This window comes from Phycodurus eques, chromosome 12 (assembly GCF_024500275.1).
Source record: "Phycodurus eques isolate BA_2022a chromosome 12, UOR_Pequ_1.1, whole genome shotgun sequence".
NCBI lineage: Eukaryota > Metazoa > Chordata > Actinopteri > Syngnathiformes > Syngnathidae > Phycodurus > Phycodurus eques.
The window spans coordinates 12,202,886-12,226,533 of NC_084536.1; the positions used below are offsets into that span (position 1 = coordinate 12,202,886).

The following is a 23,648-nucleotide window of genomic DNA, read 5'->3' on the forward strand; positions in this document are numbered from 1 at the left end:
CCAAATTCTTGAAAATCATTCTCTGAATGTGTACTTCAACTATGGCTCTGACATCAAACTATCGTTAAATTACCTCTGCTCTTCCATCATGTGGCAATTTATGACTAAATGCAATCAGGGACGGTGTGGAAGCACACTGCTTGAAAGAGGACACATTCAACAGCCGGCAAAGACTGCTGCAGAAGGTGACCTGTAAGATGTTCATTTACTGAACGCCAGTAAGGCTTCCCAAGTCGTTTTGTCCCTTGTCCATTCACTGACATCCAATGCTGCACCATAAGAGACAGCAAAGTCAATTCCATTAACAAGACAGCTCTTATTGACTCTGACTGACCCCTTTTAAAGTTGGACTGTTAAAAAATATAACAACAGCGTTTGTTTTTTGGAGCCTGAAAATGCAGTTCATGCAGTGAAAATGGGTCGTCAGTCGAAGTTATCATAGGTTTCCATGTAAATGCTGAAAACGGTGGACACTTGAAGAAGTAGTAGAAGTAAAGATACATATGTAAAAAAAGGACTAGCGAAATTAAAAGTATTCAGCTCCTTGACTTAGATTAAAAGTAAAACACTACAGACTCTGAAGTGTTCATATTGTAGATACAAGTATAAAGTAAAAATGCATTTTCACAGTCAATTTACGAGAACCCTTTGGCGGCATTGATAGGCCTGAAAAGTAACAATGTCGCATGGCGGTTGTTATTTCGTTAAATTAAGACCGAACTAGCGTTGACAATGCCCATCTTGATTGTCTTGCAAAATGAATGAAAAACTTCTCTGCAGACAAAATAGTTTCCCATTTTTTAAAATTTACATAGTGCTTGTACTGAGAATGGGGAAAAAAATTTAGCTAGCATTGGCTCAGGCTTTAGTGCTATAAAACAACATGTTCCCATAGCTTTGCTAAAGTTGCTAACTCACAAACAAAAAATTGCTAAAGTAGCTAATAATAACAACTGAAAAAATACCTGTTTGCGTTTTTTCAGATTAGAAGGTGGATTATTGAACACCACAAGGTCAATTTTGTGAGGTTGGCACAAGACACAACGCATTTGCCACCAATCATTTTACGAGCCGACGACATCAAGCATCCATCCATTTTCTGAGCCGCTTCTCCTCACTAGGGTCGCGGCCGTGCTGGAGCCTATCCCAGCTATCATCGGGCAGGAGGTGGGGTACACCCTGAACTGGTTGCCAGCCAATCGCAGGGCACATACAAACAAACAACCATTCGCACGCACAGTCACACCTACGGGCAATTTAGAGTCTTCAATTAATGCATGTTTTTGGGATGTGGGAGGAAACCGGAGTGCCCGGAGAAAACTCACGCAGGCACGGGGAGAACATGCAAACTCCACACAGGCCGGGCTGGGGATTGAACCTGGGTCCTCAGAACTGTGAGACTGACGCTCTAACCAGTCGCCCACCGTGCCCGACATCAAGCAATTCTCTTAAATCAGGCCAGTGATTTGTAATGTTAAATCTGCTGTCGTTATGAGGGTTACAATATGAAATAATCTGGTGTTATTCCACATTTGTCACGTGATTAACATCCCTGTGAAGTGTTTCTTATGATCCCCATTTATTTCTATTATACACAGTTTGAGAACACATTTAACTGGTCCCTGCCCGCGGGACGACGACTAACGGCGCCAAACAGACAAACACATTCATCCAACTCAAGAGTGGAGAGCGAGGGGAGATCACTCACTGATATATGACCAGCTGGTTATGCTCAAAGACGGCATAAACATATTGCCGCTATGATGTCCACCAATGGGGGCAGCGCGGTGACTACGCGGTGAACTAATGGTAAGGATGTGTGCCTCGTAGTTCACAGTTCCTACCATGTGTTGGGTTTGCATATTCTCCCCACGCTTAATGTGTTTTTTCCCGGGTTGACTGAAGATTCTAAATTGTCCATTGGTGTGAATGCGAGTTGAATGGTGTTTGTCTGTATGTGTCCTACGATTGTTTGGCGACGTCTCTCGCCCTAAATTCAGCTGACTCACACGCAACCCTAATAAGGACAAACGCTATCGAAAATGGATGGCTGGTTGTTCACCAACAGCGTATGAACAAATCATTGTGAGATTTTCACAATTGATTGTTGGCATGTAAATTGTTGTTGCATTAGGGATGTCCTCCATTGGTGGAAGCCAATTTCCAGTTGCCATGGACACAAACTATATGGTGTCAGATATAGTCCTTAGGGTCTGAAATACAAATTGCAGCCCCAGTCACACTTTGACATGTTCATGTTCCATTTAGCATAGAAAATATACTATTTATGGTTTGCTATGGTCAAATTCACCTTTTTTTTTCTTCTGTGCAACCGACTGTATCCTCAACTATTTATAGCTTCCAGACATAATTTTGTTCTCTTTTTTTGTAACACCCTAAGATGTGACAAAATATCGCCAAAGCCAGTCCATATGTTACACCCATTAGTCAGTCCATATGTTACACCCATTTAGCCCTTTCTTCTGAGTCCACTCTGTGAACTGGAATCATTTTAACAACGTTGTCGTCTGTACAAAACAATCCGTTTTGTAGGGTAATACTAAGTTTCTGTATACAATAAGTTTCACTTGGGTTTTAGAAGGCATCCTTTTAATCAATTTTTTCTTGTAGTCTAAAAATCAGAAAGAATATAAGCAAGAGCAAAGTCAAGGAAAAATGGACTCAAACTTTATTCTCTGTTTACAAAACAATCCAATGTCAACCTCAATAAATAGACATCCACACAGATGTTAAAAAACATGATCATATGACACATTTTCACAAACAACCTTGCCATACATGAAAGCATGAGCAAAGGCAACAAAGATCTTTGCAAACTGGTCACACTGACTAAAGTGTCAAGACGACCTGTGTACGGTGCACATTTTGGGACACCCTGAGTTGTAAAATGGAAAGAAATACAACAGATCTCAGGAGCACATCTGCCCAGCAACTGGTATCAGACATCAGCTTTACAATCACCAGGTGTCAACAATATATTTTCAATGTTTATGGAATTGAGGGTTAGGGTTAAGATTAGGGTTTACTCCTACAGAAGTATTTTGTCAGGTCTGCTGTCTCTGCAACCTGACCTCTGGCCCTTTCCCCTGTCATTCTGAAAGAGCAAGAGAAAGCCAGAGAGTGAGAGATAACTAAAGAGAGAAAGGGGGGGAAAGAGAGAGAGAGACAGACACACAGAGAGAGAGAGATACAGAGAGAGAGTTTGAGTTCAAACAATTGAAAGAGTTTGAGATTGAAAGATTGAGAGAGAGTTTGAGATTGACAAATTGATTGCAAGTTTGGACAAAGGCGTGTTGGAGTCAACCAGCTGCTGCACATTATCCTAATGATTAGTAGCCGCCTGCTCTTGAACTGGCTTTGGACTTCACCATGTTGCCAGAGTTAAACAACAACTTTTGTTCAATTTGTTGCATCCAGTCACTTTATAATCCCAATAATAGTTTGTATTGTGACTATATGTTTTGACCAGTAAATCTTCTATTCCCATCTTGTTACCCACTCACATCTGGCACTCCCGGTTTGGAACCCGTTCCCTGCCTGCCTGTACTCTGCACCCGGATTCCTCCTAACCCAGTGATTTCCAACCAGTGTGCCATGGCACATTAGTGTGCCATGAGCGATCTTCAGGGAAATTATAAAATTTTACTTAACTGTTCAAAAAATTATTCATTTACAAGAAATAATGTATCCTTTTTCCTCTATATATATGCCAGCGAGGCAGACAGAATAAATAAATGCTCTTCTATTAGATGGCAGGAAGTCCATACAGTAATTACTGTGCATCTACTTTTTGTGACATTTTTGTTTGTTGGTGTGCCGTAAGAGTTTCTAATTGTAAAATATATGCCTTTGCTCCATAAAGGTTGGAAATCACTGTCCTAACCCGCTTGTCCCAGAATCTTTGCTTCCAGCCTAAGGCCTTTCCGCCACAATCATGACCTGTCTGCCATCTAACTGGATGTCTAACATATTTAGCGATTGAAGCTATTCCTCTCAGGAAGCATTTTTTCTAAGGCCATGTTGTCTGATGGTTGATAGTATGGTTGATGTTTTGCCAGTCAATGGTGCAATTTCATGAACAAACAAACACATTCATGGCACCTGGTTACGTTTAAGCTTATACATGCTGCTGTAGGGTTAGGGTGAACTAAAAGCAACTTGACAGTGTCACATCTGAAACCTGGCCATGATGTCCTAAAATGTACACCGTACCTGTGTGCATTTCACAGGTTTACTTGAACTTTGAAACACGATCCTCACAAAACATTGTAAAGGTGCAATTTATGGCTGGGTTAATGTAGAGTGAAAGCTACCCGTTGTACTGTATCTCCCTTCTATTCTATTCTCCATGTCCCCAGAGATCTTGACCTGATGGCAGTGGGTGTAAAAGGGACAAAGGTTACCAAGGTGTTGCTTCAGCACCTTTACCATTCGCTCTGTCTGTCAAAGATAATTACCCAGACAAAAGATTATCTCACACCACTCGCTTTTGAGCGACACGTACTGCTACATTTAATTGCATCTCGTCTGTAACACGGTCACTTCCTTTGAAATTTTAGCTTAAATTCACTGCTGATTGCAGAGTCTCATCCTTAACGCACACAGAGAGCAGTTTAGTATTTTTGAAGCGAAAGGAGGAATTTACAATAGAAACTTCCTGATCTGCTACATGCTGCCCCCTATGGGTTTGAGGTGAGAATATGACAAATAACCTATAAATTACTTGAGCCAAAAGTGCAGTGACAAAGCCACGGGCCTTTACATCATTGCAATAATATAATCTCTTGTCGTATAAGACTGAATTTACACTGTATGGTACAAGTGACCTGATTCTGATTTATTTATTTTTGTTCTCTCAAGTGGCACAGTTGGGATATGCGTCATGAATAAAACGCCGGTGATCTTCAGATTGGAATCAGGCTGGCTCATAATGTGTATGACACCAATTTGATTGTTATCAGATGTCTGCCGATGCGGCTGCAACATACAGTAAATGCACAAATCGGATAAACCTCTTCAATCGGTGACGTTAATACACCTGTGTATGCCCAAAAAAAAAATCACCACGTGTAAATCTGAACAACAGAAAAAGCACAGACTACTATGCAACATTATAGATACAGTGAGCAATAAATAAGGAAAATATTTTCCAATAATGGTCATTCTAGGTTAGTCCAGGCCAGCGAAACAGTATATAATGTTAAATATTTTTATCATTTATGTATTATTCTTTACTTCTGCCTTGTTGCTGCCCGGAGTTGACACTTGTGGAGTTATTTCTGGGAAATTTAGGGATCTGAGCATGCAGGTTATTTTATAAGTCGTCTGACTGTAAACACGTTCATATCGTAAAAGTGTCACTTGATATTTATACAGTATACAAAGTGTATTTAAAAACTGTATACACAGTAGACATTAAGTTGGAATTGGGCACTTGGACCTGCATTGTAAATCCAGCCTCATGGATTTAAAAAGATTTCTAAAAAGTAGCAATAACTACTGTGTGCAACATAACCTCAATCCGATTAATTGTTAGTGTTCTGTTTAATCGTTTAGTCCCAAATATGGATTTAAACTTACAGGTATGTTTGTATATACCTGTATTTTTCAGCCACTCATGGAGTCCGCACATACTAGATATGTTATGTCAGTCTTTTATTCGATCTACAGTATATTCACTTGAATTTGTTAAAAAGAAACTAGTAAGAAATATTTTTTTTCTTCTTTTGACTTTTCTTGTCTTTTGACACCAGAACTAATTCTCTAAATGTACACCAGCCCTTGTCTTTGCAGTTTCTCATGTACGTCGATTTCAACATTAGTAACATGACTCAGTGTGTTATTGGGTGAACAAATTCTTTGTTGGCATGCATTTAGAGTTCTGTCTCCACTTGACAGGTGTCATTTAACCCTCATGTTATGTTGTGGGTCAAACGGACCCATTTTAAAGTTTGCAAAACTAAATAGAAAAGTTAAAACAAACAAACCAAAAAAGAACAATCCCTATGCTTTGTTTTCTTTTTCAAATTATAATATATACAGTAAATCCAGTAAAAATATTTTTTAATTGCAAACCCAGAACAAAAAAAGTCTGAATAGAACTGCTAAAATGTAGTTGGTTATTACGAAAGTTATATAAGGAAAGTAAATTACAAAACAAAACAGTTTCAAGGACCAAACAAAAGTGATTGGAGATAGGGGTGAATAACTGTATTCACAGCAAATGTTGACATCACTTAAATATCAAGACGATCTAACACAGAGTAGTAAATCAACACGGTACAGTAACATTATCTCAAGGTATGCCATGTGATGCACAGAGGGAAGATGGGTAGAAATTAGAGTGTGGCCATTCCGGTGACTTCAGATGTCAACCTAGAACAGTACAAAAGAAAAAAAATAAACATAAAAGGAGTGAAAGAATGTGTGCATTGGAGGAGGAGAAATTATACCACAGCAGCTTGTTATGTGCTTCATCTTTTTTTTCACAACCCCTTTCTGCTCTTTTTTAAATCCTCCTGTTACATTCATTTCTTGAGAACAGCAATAACGTTCCTGAGTCAATTTGACCCGGGACATGTTAAAAATGTCAGAAACATGAAAAAAAACAAAAACACAGTGCATTACTTTTCTTAGATTGTGCTTCAATGGTGCTAATTCCATTGACAGGTGTTTTATATATATATATATATATATATATATATATATATATATATATATATATATATTGGTGCAACAATTTTTTTCTGTGATTCTTTAATTTAACAAAGTGTGGCAATATATATATATATATATATATATATATATATAAAGGAAAACAATAGTAAATAGATATTTTGTGGAAATATGCTAACTTATGCTCTGCTTTGAATAATTAGATGTGCTCCGGGTCATTATTGCTGTTCCTGAGAAAGCAAAAAAATAGGACGGTTTATATATACAGACACACACACTGTATTTATATATATATATATATATATATATATATATATATATATATACATATATATATATATATACTGTATACATACTTAACTATAGCAATTCATATTGTTTGTTTTGTTCTTTTGTTTTTGCTTTAATACTCCAGTTTGTTTTGATTGGTTGCTCTTAAACTGAATTTGAATGATGAAACATGTTAGACACGAACAAACGCACAGGTCACAGCAATAGGTCATACATAGAAATAAAAAAAAGTATTTGAATTTTCCAAACAGATACCAAGATTAATTTAGTTTAGTTTATCAGCTGAGGGTGATTTACATTAATAAATAAAAACAAATGTTTCACAAAATATCAAAGATGTTCCCTTAGTGGTACACTTTCTACATAATAACAGCAATTAAAATATAAATACAAAAGTGTCTTACAGGCTTTATATGACAATGCAAAGGTAAGTAATTCCGTGGGGTAATACACTGATATTTGTTGTGTGTTGTCTGAAATCACAGCCAGTTTTTGGAAGGCCACTTCAGGATGTAGTCATTGCCGAGGGGTCATTCCACATGGCGGCCACGTCCCTGAACCTGCCGTTGGAGTTATAGGAAATAATAATAATAATAATAATAATAATAATAATAATACCCATTTTATAGCACCTTTCGAAACAAACTAGGTGCTTTTCGAGAACAGTCCATACAAACAGTAAAATACAAGAGGAAAAAAAAACTTCTGAAACCATTACACTATATATTTTAAGGAAAGCAAGCGCTATTAAATTCTGCTTAGTTTGTTATTTGATTTCACCCTAAGAAGTCAAACACATAAAGTCGTACTTGTGGAGACAAGGGTTTCCCTGCATTTAATGGCGATCGTGTCTAATCAGTAGATTTGGGATTTGTCAAAGCTGGAAACATCACATAGATTGTGTTTGTTGATTTGCAGGCGAGATGGTGAGAAAAAAGGTCATCTGAATGGCAATAAACCTTTTGAATTGAGTTTTATTTGGAACTTTTTTATACAGTGTTTTGGGACTGCTGAGACACAGGGGCCATAAAACGTGGCAAACTTGCATTTGTTGGTGATGTTATTTATTCACCATCCACTTCTCTACTCGATTAAGTCCGGACAATGTATCGGATAGCTGCCAAATACCAGTGTTTCCTGAGACATAATGTGTATAAATGGGCAGAACAGTAAAACTAAAGCAAAAAACAAGATGCTTAGACAATCAAAATTCGCAGTAGTTTATTAAGCCTGATTATGTCTTGTAGCAGGGACGTCCATAGATAAATAGAAGGAAGAGGGGAGCCACTTCACCCTGTGTTAATGAAAACGCTAAAACCAATTAAATATATTCTAGGTCAACACATGTTAAGCAGTTAAACTTAGAAGAAGAAGAAACAAGTCTAAATTACAGTTTGGTGGTACCGGTGACATGGCAAAACAGTTTTAGTATTACTGTGATATCAAAAAAAAAAAAAGATAAAAAATGCATAGTATTTTGCAACATTCAATTTACAATATTGAAAAGCATGACATTTTTATTATGCTTTGTTTACATTTTAAAAATATTTTGAATAAAAAGGCAATATCTTACATCCATCCATCCATCCATCCATTTTCTGTACCGCTTATCCTCACTAGGGTTGCGGGTGTGCTGAGCCTATCCCAGCTATCTTCAGGCGAGAAGCGGGGTAAACCCTCAACTGGTCGCCAGCCAATCGCAGGACACATATACACAAACAACCATTTGCACTCACATTCACACCTACGGGGAATTTAGAGTCTTCAATTAAACTACAACCACAATTCCAATGAAGTTGGGACATTGTGTTAAACATAAATAAAAACAGAATAAAATGATTTGCAAATCATTTTCGACCTATATTTAATTGAATACACTACAAAGACAAGATATTTAATGTTCAAACTGATAAACTTTATTGTTTTTAGCAAATAATCATTAATTTAGAATGTTATGGCTGCGACACGTTCCAAAAAAGCTGGGACAGGGTCATGTTTACGACTGCGTTACGTCACCTTTTCTTTTAACAACATTCAATAAACGTTTCAGAACTGAGGACACAAATTCTTGAAGCTTTGTAGGTGGAATTATTTCCAATTCTTGCTTGATGTAAAGCTTCAGCTGTTCAACAGTCCGGGGTTTCGGTTGACGTATTTTACGCTTTATAATGTGCCACACATTTTCAATGGGAGACAGGTCTGGACTGCAGGCAGGCCAGTCGAGTACCCGCACTCTTTTACTTCGAAGCCACGCTGTTGTAACACGTGCAGAATGTGGTTTGGCATTGTCTTGCTGAAATAAGCAGGGGCGTCCATGAAAAAGACGTTGCTTGGATGGCAGCATATGTTCCTCCAAAACTTGTATGTACCTTTCAGCATTAATGGTGCCTTCACAGATGTGTAAGTTACCCATCCCATTGGCACTACTGCAGCCCCATACGATCACAGATGCTGGTTTTCGAACTTTGCGTCCATAACAGTCTGTTACAGTCTTTCTGAAGTGATCCTGAGCCCATGTAATGATACCCTTTACACATTGATGTCGGTTTTTGATGCAGTGCTGACTGAGGGTTTTCGGCCTTGCTGCTTACATGCAGTGATTTCTCCAGACTCTCTGAACCTTTTGATGATATTCTGGACCGTAGATGATGAATTTCCTAAAATCCTTGCAATTGTACGTTGAGGAACATTGTCCTTAAACTGTTTGACTATTTTCTCACGCACTTGTTCACAAAGAGATGAACCTAGCCCCATCTTTGCTTGTGAATGACTGAGCAATTCAGGGAAGCTCCTTTTATACCCAATCACGGCACCCACCTGTTCCCAATTAATCTGCTTACCTGTGGGATGTTCCATACAGGTGTTTGATGAGCATTTCTCAACTTTCTTAGTCTTTTTTGCCACCTGTCCCAGCTTTTTCGGAACGTGTTGCAGCCATAAAATTCCAAGTTAATGATTAGTTGCTAAAAACAATAAGGTTTATCATTTTGAACATTACATATCTTGTCTGTGTAGTGTATTCAATTAAATATAGGTTGAACATAATTTGCAAATAACTGTATTCTGTTTTTATTGATGTTTAACACAACGTCCCAACTTCATTGGAAATGGGTTGTACCATGCATGTTTTTGGGATGTTGGAGGAAACCCAAGTACCTGGAGAAAGCCCATGCATGCACAGGGAGTACATGCACACTCCACACAAGCGGGGCCGGGATTTGAACCCCGGTCCTCAGAACTGTGAGGCAGATGTCCTCACCAGTCCACCACCGTTCCACATGCAGTATCTTACAGTACATTCAAAATGTGTTACAATCTTAAATCAAATGTCAACAAAAAACCTACATTTCAGATCGAAAATGTGATATCCGGTAACACAAAAATGTTACTTTAAATTTAAAAAAATCATCTGACAAATTTTTATTTAACTTTTCATTCATTATAATCTTTTAAACTATTATTTTAGTGTATTAAAACAATATAAGTAAAACATGACATCTTGTATGATTGAACTTTTGTTGTATTATTTATTTTTAAGTGAAACAGTGTGCTGTTAATTAAATAAATAAATAATGGTGTGCTGTCTCTCAACATTTAAAATGTTTTGTCTAAAACCTTTTGATGTGGGTCATGTTTAAATTTATTATTGGAGTATGCGGCGGGCCAATAAAAATATGCAGCGGGCCACAAGTGCCCCTCCCCAGGCCATACTTTGGACACCCCTGTCTTGCAGGTTTGTATTAGCATTCAAATTTGCCTAAGCTAGTAATAGTGCAGTTACCTGGCATTGATGAGATACTGGGCGAGGCTGATGTTAGCAGGCGTCCCGGTGATGGTGATCTGACGCTCGGATGAGCCTTCGATGGCGTTTGCAATTTTGATCTGTGCCCCCGACATTTGTCGGATCTCGTTGATTTTGGTTCCTTGGCGTCCAATGATGCAGCCTATGAGCTGGAATAATAGCAGGCAGGTTAGATTGTCACTGGAGTTGAATCATTCAAGGAAGTTGGCTGTTTTTTAAGTGGGCAAGTGAAGTTCCAATAGTTTGAGGTGACATGAAATCAGGGTTTTTAACAGTATAGTACAGTAAACCCTGTAGGGACCGAGTTCTACCGCGAAATGCCTAAAAAAAGCAAGTAGTTGACGCCCCTATTTTTTTTTATGATTGCGTGTATTCATATTTTAAACACACACGTATCAATGCAAACTCATATTACAACATTAGACTTGAAAAATAAATGGCTTAATGGCTTTGAGCTAGAAAAAAAAATGCACCGTAAGTGCACTTGTACATGCACTTTGTTCATGCGAAGATAATGTCAAATCATAATCCAGGCTAAAATGAGCTCCTTCCCAACATACAAAGATCTGAGTCTCTCAGTTGAGATTCATCACTTCAACAATACTTCCTTGATAACAATTGCTACTTTCCTATTAGACAGCTTTGGCACCATCTTGTGGTATCTTAGGGCATGACAGAGAGAGCACAAAAATACACGAATAGGTATTTCAGCCGATAGTCAATAGATTCCACAAACACAAATATGTACATTTATAACTTGAGAACCGCAAATAGGCAAGTTTACTGTAAATGTTCTTAAAGTCATAAATCAAAAAGAACATCAGTGGAACTTTAGACTAAATAGATTTCAGAAACCATCCTCACATCATTAGGAATGGTGAGCTCATGGGTGCTGGCCGGTGGACTCGGATCCAAACCTGAAGTGGTCAAACAAAGAAAAAACAAAACAAAAAAACAATAGTTGAAAATGTCAACCTCCTGTTAAGTTTTTGAGCCATAATTGAACATTTGTAGGAGTATACTTGTATCTTGAGGAATAATGGAGGTCTCACTTTGTGACCACTTGAAGGGAGAGGAAGTTGCGAAAGGCCTACATCTTACAGTAGTTGTTTTGATGTCAACATTATCAACGCAATCTTCCCTGTGCTTCACTTCCTGAAAGCATGAATGGAGGGTTGTAGCTTTGCTTCAAGTGTCCATAGTATGGAAAATGTACTTATTAATTGCATTTATGTAATTGCTTGTGGCTCTGGTGCCTAGCCACCCATCAGTGTGAAATTGAACAAACAGTGTGATCGTTTGTTAGCTACTTATTTCCTAAAATATGTCAGTGAGCAAGCATTTTTGAATTTTTCCAATTGTGAAATCACAGTTTTTAATTTACATGATAACCTCCCTCCGCAGAGAGTTTCTTCGCCCATGACTTGGCGGGTATATGCCATGCAGATTAATCATTGTAAAGCTACAGTCATTAGCCTTTGATAAGTGACACATACTTGATTGCTCGGTGGAATTGTTGACTTGGCGGGAGTGGGTGGGCATTTGTGTTTGGTGATACCGTATGTCCTTGCAAGTGCCAGAAATTATTTGACAAGTTTAAATCAGTGTCTTATTAATGAAATACTGCCTCAGCAATGGAAAAGACAGTTCATGCTATCTTTGTGGGGGCTTGTGTGCACTTTTTTTTAGACTGTGCTCAACATGCAGCCACTCCTCAAAGCAGGCTAAGAGATGTAAAGTGTGCTGTAATTTTGGGTATTTTGATGACAGCTGTGAACTGTTTTTAAATGTGGAAAGAAATTCATGAATAACAACCTTATCTAACACATCAAAGGAAACGCTAGGAAGTAAGTCTTCAGAGAGCATGTTCTCACAAAAACTGCATTTTCTTCATAAATGAAAATGACCATGCCCAAACCCCCTTAATTCAGATGGCGAGGACCCTAAAAGGAACAAGGGGATTTATATTTATATTTATATTGTCCTAGAAATGACATAAAGACTGTGGTAATGTCTACTTTTACTTTGCATACATTCTAAAAGGGTAAACTGACAATGGTCACAGCATACTGTAGTTTCTATTTTAGCCATTCACAGTACTAGGGGTTGAACGACCTCAGATTTTTTTGTAGTCGACGCTTAACTGATGACAGCCGAGTTGATGTCGTCGACTAAGGGATGGCATCGTTCATATTTTTAAAGTTGTCAACTCGCTACCTGCGCAACTGTTTGCCTTCCGTCTCCAAATTAAAGCTTACTCTCCCCGCCATAGACTTAGCATTCCAGCCATCCATGGGTGCAATTGCCCACCCCTCAAGTCACTCATCCATTCACATTCAGACACCTTCACTGCCCCACAGACAGTCGGAAATTGTAAACGTTTAACACCAACTCAGAGAACACAACCGCAGGGTCGCTACTGGTTACTGTACCATAAATTTAAAAAGAAAATCACAGGAGAGAAAGCATTGCAATAATGTATTGTAGCAACCATGCTACGTGTATTATTGCTAGATTAAAAATTCAAACTGTCTGTGAGGTAGGGTAGGTGTATGCGTGTGATTGAGTAAATCGGGGGTGGCTACTGGAAGGAGGAAGTAGAGCATGCTGATAAACTCAGAACACGTGATTGATTGACTTCAAGCCCGAACAGTTATTGCGCAGTGGTAAAATCAACAAGTCGACTCAGCCACTAATTGATTTAACCCTTAACCAGTACAGATGTGCAGGTGTACACATATACTGTCTCTGTGCTTCTTTGCAAAATCCAATCTGTGGTTTGCATCTTGTGGTATGGCCTGTATATTTCTTCTCTCAGAGTCTTTTTCGAACAGTGGATTGTGATAGCTTCATCCCTGCCCTGTGGAGGTTGGCAGTGATGTCATTGACTGTTGTCTTTGGGTGTTGCTTCACAGATCTCACGTTTCTATCATCAACTGCTGTTGACACCCTTGGCCGACCTGTTCGATGTCTGTGGTCTGTACAGCCATAGTTTTTTTCTATTTCCGAACATTCCAAAATTGTTGTACTAGCTATGCCCAATGTTTGGGCAATAGCTCTGATTGATTTTCCCTCTTCTCCCAGCTTCAAAATGGTTTTCTTTTCTCCCATACACAGCTCTATGGTCTTCATGTTTGTTTAACAGCAAATGCAGTTTTCACAGGTTAAACCCAAAGCCAAAAACAAGCACTAGCTAATGTTTCAGCAATCAATCTAAAAGGCAACACCTGAGCAACAATAAACATCCATCAGTCACATGTTCCAATACTTTTGCTCATTTGAAAAGTGGGTGGCTTCAAACAAAAGGTGCTGTGTCCTGAGTTTTTTTAACACATCTAGATGTAAATACCATGAAATAAAAGCTGGAATTCTGAACTTTTGACTTATATTCATCTTTTGATCTGAAACCCATCAGTATTTTCAGCATACTACAAAAACAAAGGAATTTACTTTTCCATTCCAATACTTTTTGAGGGGCCTGAATGTCTCACACATGGTAAAAATGTTAAAAAGTTAACCTAGCTTCTTCTATTTCTCCTTGTCGGCCTATTTCTTCTTCTCTTTCTTTGTGTTTCCCAGCAGTCCGGATGTCCTGTGGCACCTTGCTGCCTTGCAAAAGTCAGTCTTGGTACGACACCAGACTTCTAATTTGGGGAAACCGATCCAGAATTGTCGGGAGAGATATTGTTAGGTGTGTTATGTGTTGGTAATTTGGGAATTTTTTTTTTCATTGTCATGTGTGGGGTCTCTCACATTTAAATCAATCGGTTAAGATGATCAAAAGTGTTTTGTGTATACCCAGTTTAGGTTTAGGCTTATGGATAGTGGTGGGCCTGCAATTCACACATTTGATCTGTTAATACCACAAGAAAAAAAGCACATTCTGTTGCTGCTATTGAGTTTATCGATTGAAATTACTCTTCAAAGCCACTTACAGTTTGCTCAGTGCTGCTGGTGACAGAGAATTGTCTTCAACGGCTTGGTTGATGATGTCCAAACATAGCAGGATTGAAAAGTAAATATTGCTTGTTATTCTTAATTTTATTGTTGCTACCTCACTATTACAACTATTAATCATGTCCGACTTGTATATGCTTTGTTTCACAGCTGAACCAAATTTGCGAGTCCATCCATTTGCTTGTCCTGTTCAAGGTCGGAGAAAGCTGGCAGTAGACTACAGCCTAGACTGGTCCTCAGTAAATCACACGGCACATAAAGAGACCTACCTTTTACACACACAATCATACCACCACTGAATGGGAATTTAACCCACACTGAACCAACGTAGTTACACGATCAGTGACTCAATTTGCGAATCATCCACGGGAATTTAAACCACAGGACTGTAGAACAGTGGTCCTCAAACTAGGGTTCCCAGATCCCAAGGGGTCCGCGAGCTGTAGCTTGGCGGTCCGAAAAAATGAGATCCAATAAATTATTGTTGTATCATTTGAAAAGGTTTGAGGTTCTAAGAAAAATCGCCCCAGCACTAAAACAAAAAAAAAAGGAAAAAGGTTTGAGAACCCCTGCTTGAAAAGGTACCAGAAGGAAGTTTTTTTTAATGGGCTAACATCCATCCATCGATCCATTTTCTATACTGCTCATTCTCACCATGGTCACGGGTATTCTGTAGCCCATCCTAGCTGACTTCGGGTTAGAGTCGGGGCATGCCCCGGACTGGTCGCCAGCCAATCGCAGGCACATATACACAAATATAGACAAACAACCATTCACACGCACATTAATTCCCACCTAAGGACAATTTAGTCTTCGGTTAACCAACATGCATGTTTTTTGAATGTGGGAATAACCGGAGTACCTGGAGAAAAACCACGCAAGCATGGGCAAAACATGCAAACACATGAAGGCCAGACTTGAACCCACGACCTCTGAACTGTGAGGAGGATGTATAAAACACTCATCGATTTGTTAAACACCCACCGTGTAGCCATGTGCTAACATGTATCACAAAAAGTGTATATGTTTTTTTTTTAAAAAGCATATTTTTTTTCAAATGGGGACTTTCTTTAGTTTAAGTTTCACAAATTCACGTCATATAATGTAAGGGCGGAAAATTGAGATAATAAAACTCCTACATCATTGCCATCACATGCTATTTAGGCAACCATTAGATGATACTAACCGTTTGGCACATATCAATGTTGATGCATTACGGTTCACTTTAAATCTGTAAGTGATTCAGTATATGATTATACCTTCATCATGTATGGAAATGAAATAACCTAAAGTGTTTTCAAGGACAGATGCATCGCCTTTGCCAAGTCATAATAATTACATTATTATGTCACGGATATATTTTGTCAGTGTCCATTTTGCTTTTAAAAGGTCTAATCTTTTTCTTCTCTAAAAAAAAAAAAAAAAAAAAAAAGTACAGATAGCAAGTCATGCTGAAATTAAAACAAAAGGAGATAAGGTGGAAGGTAAGAAAAGGGAAAGGATAAAAATGTTCGTCAGGATGACGACAGAAAAGGACACGTCTACAGGGTCTTGTGGGTACGTACCAGGGAAAGCGGGGGTGGTCTGTCCGAGAGGGGTAAAGGGGGTTTGCTGCATAGCCAGCTGGTGGAGCTTGGTCAGCTGCTGAAGGGTTAGGAGGGAAAGTACAACTAACAGGTTACTGTTTACAGCAAGAAAATGTAGTAAACCCAAAAGCAGAGATGGTGAGGATAGGTGGGAACACATTCATGATGGTGGAGGGGTTGGAAAAAACATGAGAATGATAGAGAAAGGAGAAAGTTTCTGACATGGAGCTCTGAACTCTAAATTCTGATTTGAGTGCATAAGATAGATAATTATACACATGTATTGTACATCTTAATCAGTGACAGTTTTTTTTTTTTTGTATGTTAGAGTAACAGCTCCATGGACGGTCTCAAGTTATTGCTATCGTGCGGCAGTGTTGGTTTCCATTGGAAAACGGGGAAAACGTGTGCTTTCAATTCTGATTCTCCCTTTTTATAGACTTTTAATGGGTGAAAGAGGATGTCAAGTCTGCTCTTGAGTGATTGTACCTTCATGCGTTACCTTCAAGCGCATCCATCACTGCCCAACTTTGAATTAGTCTATCTGACACGAGGTAGCTCCGGAGATGCTCTTGCGACAAGGATAGATTATACCAGATTATTAATGGGACACTATACGATAAACTGGAAATTATGGGAGGGACTGACATTAATACGGTGACCATGCTTTTGTTATTTGCGGGATCTGAATGAGATCTGCAACTGACTTTCAAGAATGTCAGAGAAGGGGTGGCACTTTTTTGATCCCACATTCTCAATCTTCTGGATAATTGAAGAATTTTAATATTGGAAGAGAATTAAAAACTCACATCTGGGTGTGGAATGGCATACTGTCCCTGAATTGTGTAAGCCTGTGGGAGACATTCAAAATAGGCATAGTTAAAACAGACATGCAACTGAATATGTAAAGATACACAGGTATCATTATTGTCTCGATATGTAGAATGATTGTTTAGTTGTTTTTAACAGTGTGCAAATTCATATCATGTTCAGTCATCTTACAGTCAGTATTAAAAGTTGACACACCTATATGAACTAGAACAAGGGGTTCTCAAATTCTTTGGTCCAGGAACCCTTTACAGTGGAGATGTTTTTCTAAGGACCCCCTCATAATCCTTAATTAATCTATGTGTACCCCTGAATTGTTTGGGGATTGAAAAATTGCCTATTTTCATGAAAAAAGTCATGTTACGATTACAATTTAAAAATGAAAATTTTTAATGTTCTGAGAATAAATCCGAATCCGAATCATCTTTATTTTGCCAAGTTTGTCCCAAAAACACACAAGGAATTTGTCTCCGGTAGTAATATTTAAAATATTTAGGAATATTTTTCAACTTTTTTAAAAAAAAGTTGTAATCTTTATAAGAACAAATACATTTTGTCAGGATTATAATTCAAAATCTTACAAGTATAAAGTTGTATTTTTCCAAGATAGTCTTCATTTTATTTGCTATTTAAAGTAGAAGTTTACCAATGAAAGTCATATTTTAACAATAAAAAAAAATTCAACTTCTTTCTTGTAATATTACACATTTTAGGCCTGTATTCATACAAAAAACATATTTTTGTTTTCAATAAAAAAATAGGGCTTTATGAGTGTAATAATACCCCTTTTGTTTAAACAGGGTTCTGGGGACCCCAGTTTGAGAACCAATTAATTTATTATGTTTTTTTGTTTGTGTATTCTGGTAAAAAATGTATGTATTTTAGGGGATCAGGACAAGATTTCCAAATCTTACGCAAAAGCGCCCCATGGAAAATTACACAAATCTGTTTCAACAAATGATAGTGAATTTGGTGAATATGTGTATCACAACAGGATATACAAAAATATTAATGACTGATCCAGGAAATTTAATAGGAAGTTGGAAATTTCTGAACTAATTTCAGGGCTTGTACTTTTACAAAGTAGGGAATTTACCCAAATCATCCCCAATCCTGAAGCATGTAGCTAAACTGAAGCTGTTTATTTTTAATTTAATTTTTTGGGGGTAATTTTGCCATCAAATGTCAGAGAATGGTCTCAAAGTTTGATGATCATTTTGAGGATTCCCCATGAAAAATGCAGTGTGACGGCCTGTTCATTGCTGCTTGCAGCTTTAATATTTATTGTGTTTGTGTTTAATGCTATTTGTGTGAATGTTGTGTCAGGATATACACATTTGATGGTCTCGTGACCTTTGGGTTGACTCTTGTTGTAAACCAATCCAATTCAGCCAGCTGGACTCTTACCTGGCCCCCTGAAAAAATGACAGGGGTGGAAGCAGGCTTCGGGCGATAGGGGATCGTGGCACCTTTAGGTGGAGACTAGGAGAGAGAGAGAGAGAGAGAGAGAGAGAGAGAGAGAGATACACAGAGTGATAGGTCTAAGACATAAAAAAATGTTTCTTGTTTTCCAAGGAAGAGGCACACCGATCTCTCTCTCCTTCCAACCAGCCACACATTTTGAAAATGTTTGAAAGCCATGTGCTTTCTGTACTGTTTGAAATACTTGTTGGTGATGTCTGTATGGCAGCTTCTTGTAAATCTTTCATGAAATGTTTCAAGCAATTAACCATAGGAAATACAGTTGAAAGTTATACTGTACGTTCCCTTTCAAATACAATCAAAGCTAAATTAGCATCAAGTTAACAAGAAAACATGAACTCGGTTTGAGGACGTACAGTATGTGATGAGTGACCAGTAGCCTATATGATGACATATGTACAAATGGGCTCGTGGTTGGCTTCAATGGAGATGAAGTAACCCTGCAATAAAATGAGTATGGAACTTGTCGGTTTAGATAGATAGATAGATAGATAGCTAGATAGATAGCTAGATAGATAGCTAGATAGATAGATAGATAGATAGATAGATAGATAGATAGATAGATAGATAGATAGATAGATAGATAGATAGATAGATAGAGTATATATGGAAATATACAGTGTATACACATATACTACTATCATATATATTTGATAGTATCTGATTTGTATTTTTGATGTTATACCTCCAGCATGACGACACAGATCTGTTTGACACACTGGATGATGGCTTCTGGGGTCCCGGAGATTGTCACGGCACGCTCTGTCGAGTTGGGGAGCATGTCCCCTGCCACCTGAACTTGCGCCCCTGTGGACTACAGACGGGAGATGGCCATTATAATGTTGACAAACTAACAATTCACTTCCACACAGACTGCAGTGCGAATGGGCTTCACAAGAGAAATAAGGTCAAACTGGTTTAGCAGCTAGCTTTGTGCGCAATCACACAGAGGACAAACCTCTGTTCCTCTTTTTTTAAATTATTGCCTTGTGTTTTTGATACTCACAAGAAATACCAAGTTTAAACTGAAATCTATTTATATTTATGTTTGATATTGCCTCACTAGAAATGTTTGGAGACGAGAAAATGCAGTTTCCTGGTATATGCACAAGGAGAATTTAAGAAAAAATACTGTTATCTAAAACAGGAAACCAATTGGTCGTTCATTATTAAGTGAAATGTCTCATTTTCTCTTGTGTATTCAAAATTGCTCTTTAACCAAGCAAAATATATTTTATCCTTACACTTGATTATTCCGATAGAATTGTCAGTAGCATAATCAATTACTAATTGCAGCACGACTGGATGCAAATTTTTGGGTCAGGTCTGTTTAATTTTACTTCAGAAATAAAGAGAGAGAAAGTAAGTCATAGCGTAGCGTTTTCATAAAATAACTGAAAACCTACCATCAATTGGTTTTGGATGGGCAATAAAGTAACCCCCCTTTGATGATTGGTTTTGAAGATGCAAAAATTATAATCAGCCCCCTAGTTTTCTTATAATGTTTCAATGCACTGGTTTATCAAATTTGTTTTGATAAATAAATATGGATTTTAAAATATACTAAATAAATAAATGCAGCATATAATATATACATATTAATAAAACAAACTATATATATATTAAGATATATTTTTATTTTGCTGGTAAAATGGCTCGAAAGGACTCAAAACTCAAAGCGTAGGACTTGTGACTTGACTCGGGACTTGCATTTCTCGACTTAAGACTTGAGGACAAAGACTTGAGATTGTGACTTGGAAAGCAATGGCTTGGTCCCACCTCTGGTATGCACACAGTCTACTACAAACATGCCACATGATGGGCCGAAACCTGACGGGAATAGTGAAAAACATATATAATTTACACCCCTACACCCTATATTAATTGCTTATGTTCATAGTTTAAACCATAAATTTACCACAAACTATGATCCTAAAATTGTTTGTCATTCCAAACTCATCTTGCATTGCCATAAAAAAGAAATGGCTTTTGTATGATTTAATTTCGAAAAAGAATTAACCAGAAGTGCATGTGTACATATACATGCAGCAGAGACGCTCCATAACGTCTCCGGCTAAACTTAACTCCTCCCTGACATACACTACAAAGCTTGTCTCTCAGTCAAGATATTAAATGCGCGGTTATTCTTTATGCATTTTGAGAAAAGAATCTCAGAGACCTTTTGTTATGACACCTGGGAACTGTTTTAAAATAGAGAGAAATGCATTATATGTCTCCTTTAAGCAAAAGGAAAACCCATTCATTTTAATAGAACCGTATATGTTATGATTAGATATTACAAACACATTAAGCAGATGGAAACACATCAGACTGACCAGCGCTAATGGATGAATAACATTTTGTAGGGTCATCAAGAAGGTCAAATGTTTTCCTACCTCTCTCATTTCTTTTATTTTGGAACCCCCTTTTCCTATGAGAGAGCCACACTGGCTGGCTGGCACCACAAGCCTTAAGGTGACTGGAGGCTTGCTGGTTGCCGAGCTATTGCTCATGGAATTGATGATATCCTGGAAAACAAGAATTTCACCTTGCACTATGAACATGGTCTTTAGGTGGTCTAAATAATTCAGAAAGTTAAAGTTGGCGGTTGTAACTGCCAGTTTTAAACAGTTTGTAATCCATCCATTTTCTGAGCCGCTTCTCCTCACTAGGGTCGCGGGCGTGCTGGAGCTTATCCCAGCTAACATCGGGCAGGAGGCGGGGGACACCCGGAACTGGTTGCCAGCCAATCACAGACAGTTTGTAATGCAATTGCAATATTGAGATAATAAAACAATATGTTACAAAGGTCATTTGGTATATGACAGAGAGTCCTTTTTTTTTTTTAAATTCACACTGAGTTGCAAATTATTATGCAATCGGTGTGGGGAAGTATTTACACATTGTAACTTTCCCAGATGAGCCTTAACGAAGCAAGTTGATTCTGTTTACCATCTAACTTTTAATTACTTTCAGCTCTTTCTGCTGATTAAAAGTGCAGAATAGTCCAATGCATAAAGCAAGTTTCGGTGAGGCAAACAGATTTTATTTGGAGAACCGCTGTTAAAATGCCACTTATGAGCAGTAATCAGGTACTTGAAGCTGCTGGTACATGAAGACTAATGTACAACAAATTCTATTTACTGATGAATGTCATTCTACTTTGGATGGTCCAGATGGCCACCAAGTCCCATTAAGGGACATAAAATGTGATTTTCCTTACTGAATATTTCCTGCCATGGTTTAAAAAGGCAAGTAAAAAAAAAAAAAAAACAATTCTCACACACCAACCCTAGCTGCAGAAAATACCCTTGAAGCTGTGGCTTCCATGCGTATAAATGGAGAAACACCCATGGTGTGGCCAACAAATTGAATTACTTTTTTGAGCCACTACGCACTTACCTCCTCGAATTTATAAGCAATCATGGCAAAAGCCTTGAAGATCGTGTCTGTTGGTCCAGTGATGGTAACTATCCTCTCTGGGCAGTTGCCTTCGGAGATGTTGATTCGTGCTCCACTCTGGGAAAAGCAGCATATTGCGTATTGTCATTTAAATCTATAAAGTGGATGTGAGACCAGCACTGGATCTCAGCACTGACAAAATAGTCAGACATATAATTGCGAAATAAATACTTGCCAGTACAGTAACCCTAACCCTAACCTATAAGATACAGGTTTAATTTGTTCCATGACCAAGCTTTTAACTTAAAACACTCTCAAATCATCTTTTCCCATTAAAATAAATAGAAATAATCGTATTTCTATTCCTCTTAATGGATTTTAATGGGTTTTAATTCATTCAAGCCTCCTTCAAAATTAGTTTGTAATATGTTTTAATAAGAAAATAATACATTATAATATTTTAATGAATAAAAAACAGAAATATCATAATTGAAAATAATTTAAAGAATGTAACCATTTTTGCCACAATTCTTTGCTTTAGTTCAATGGAAATTGTGTTGCTGCTTCTGTTGTGCGTGCCTTGGCCACCAAGGGACAGTATATTACAGACATACATCAATACATCAAGGAGACACTGCTCAGTATGCTGCAGTAATATTAGTCGTTCTTCACAGAGGATAAAGACTATATGAGTGTTGTCTGTCTACATACAGTATGTTGCGTCACCATTTGTGTTTAAATATCCATTACAACACTGTAACACAGATGCTGTTTGTTAGTCCGTCCATGGCGTTTAGCATTGTTTGTTGGCCCTAACCTAAAAGGACCTAATCCTGCTAGCAGACTGCGTTTTTGTTAATTTTAAAATGTTAGTTAATGAAAAAAAAAAACAAAGGTAGAAGTGCTGTCATTTACCTATTGTAACGCTCTAAAAACAACTTTTTTTTTTTTACTTTAAATATGATAATACACATAATGAACTATGCAAACTGTGTATTGGACCACCTCAGGCAACTTTATTTTATCATGGCATTGTTTTGGTTGTATTGAAACTCCCCACTAGACTAAAAGTAACAGGTGTACATTTTTAGCATAGAATTGTCTAATTTATATATGAAATATAGCCACATGGTATTTATGTTACTAGAATCTTGGCACTAAGCACATTGCAGTGATTCAACATTTTGTTAAATTAAACGTAAAAACAAAAATATATATAATTTTATGTGGACCATGTGACTGACCGTGAAATATTCCATAGTTTTTAGAGCGGGTAATGTGTTAGGGTAACAGGACTGAGTGAAAACCCAGGGGACAAGACTAGTGCAGGTGTAAGTGTAAAGAAATTTTTTTTGTAAGTGTAAAGACGATATGTCCATTAGTAAATGATATCCTGTCGTGTTGTAGAAACTCACCTCTTCACGCATCTTTTTCACTGTTTCCCCTTTCTGGATTAAAGAAAACACCAAAATTATAATATATATCAAATGTTCAGTATGTATGAGTGATGTAAATGAACGTACCTTTCCAATTATGCTTCCCACTTCCTACAATAAAAACACACCAAAAAGAAAGTGTTTCATCACAGACTTTTCAGTACCATT

At 37.7% G+C, this 23,648-nt stretch overlaps 1 protein-coding gene across 11 annotated transcripts in view; it reads right to left on the reverse strand.

Moving 5' to 3' along the window:
- Window positions 1-2,684: 2,684 nt before the first annotated feature.
- Window positions 2,685-23,648, reverse strand: part of pcbp3 (poly(rC) binding protein 3) — a 54,386-nt gene continuing 33,422 nt past the window's right edge. For 5 of the 11 annotated variants that reach the window (XM_061691757.1, XM_061691754.1, XM_061691756.1 and 2 more), the window contains 11 exons: window positions 23,568-23,591; window positions 23,460-23,492; window positions 22,045-22,161; window positions 21,039-21,170; window positions 19,328-19,456; window positions 18,568-18,642; window positions 17,142-17,183; window positions 16,312-16,390; window positions 11,654-11,706; window positions 10,769-10,938; window positions 6,774-7,547 (listed from right to left, as the gene is read on the reverse strand). In XM_061691757.1, the coding sequence (XP_061547741.1) occupies window positions 7,493-7,547; window positions 10,769-10,938; window positions 11,654-11,706; window positions 16,312-16,390; window positions 17,142-17,183; window positions 18,568-18,642; window positions 19,328-19,456; window positions 21,039-21,170; window positions 22,045-22,161; window positions 23,460-23,492; window positions 23,568-23,591 (909 nt within the window). In that variant the 3' untranslated portion in view covers window positions 6,774-7,492. Of the gene's footprint in view, window positions 6,397-6,773; window positions 7,548-10,768; window positions 10,939-11,653; window positions 11,707-16,311; window positions 16,391-17,141; window positions 17,184-18,567; window positions 18,643-19,327; window positions 19,457-21,038; window positions 21,171-22,044; window positions 22,162-23,459; window positions 23,493-23,567; window positions 23,592-23,648 lie in introns of those variants that run through there. The other 6 variants (XM_061691763.1, XM_061691761.1, XM_061691762.1 and 3 more) reach the window with 6 other exon arrangements.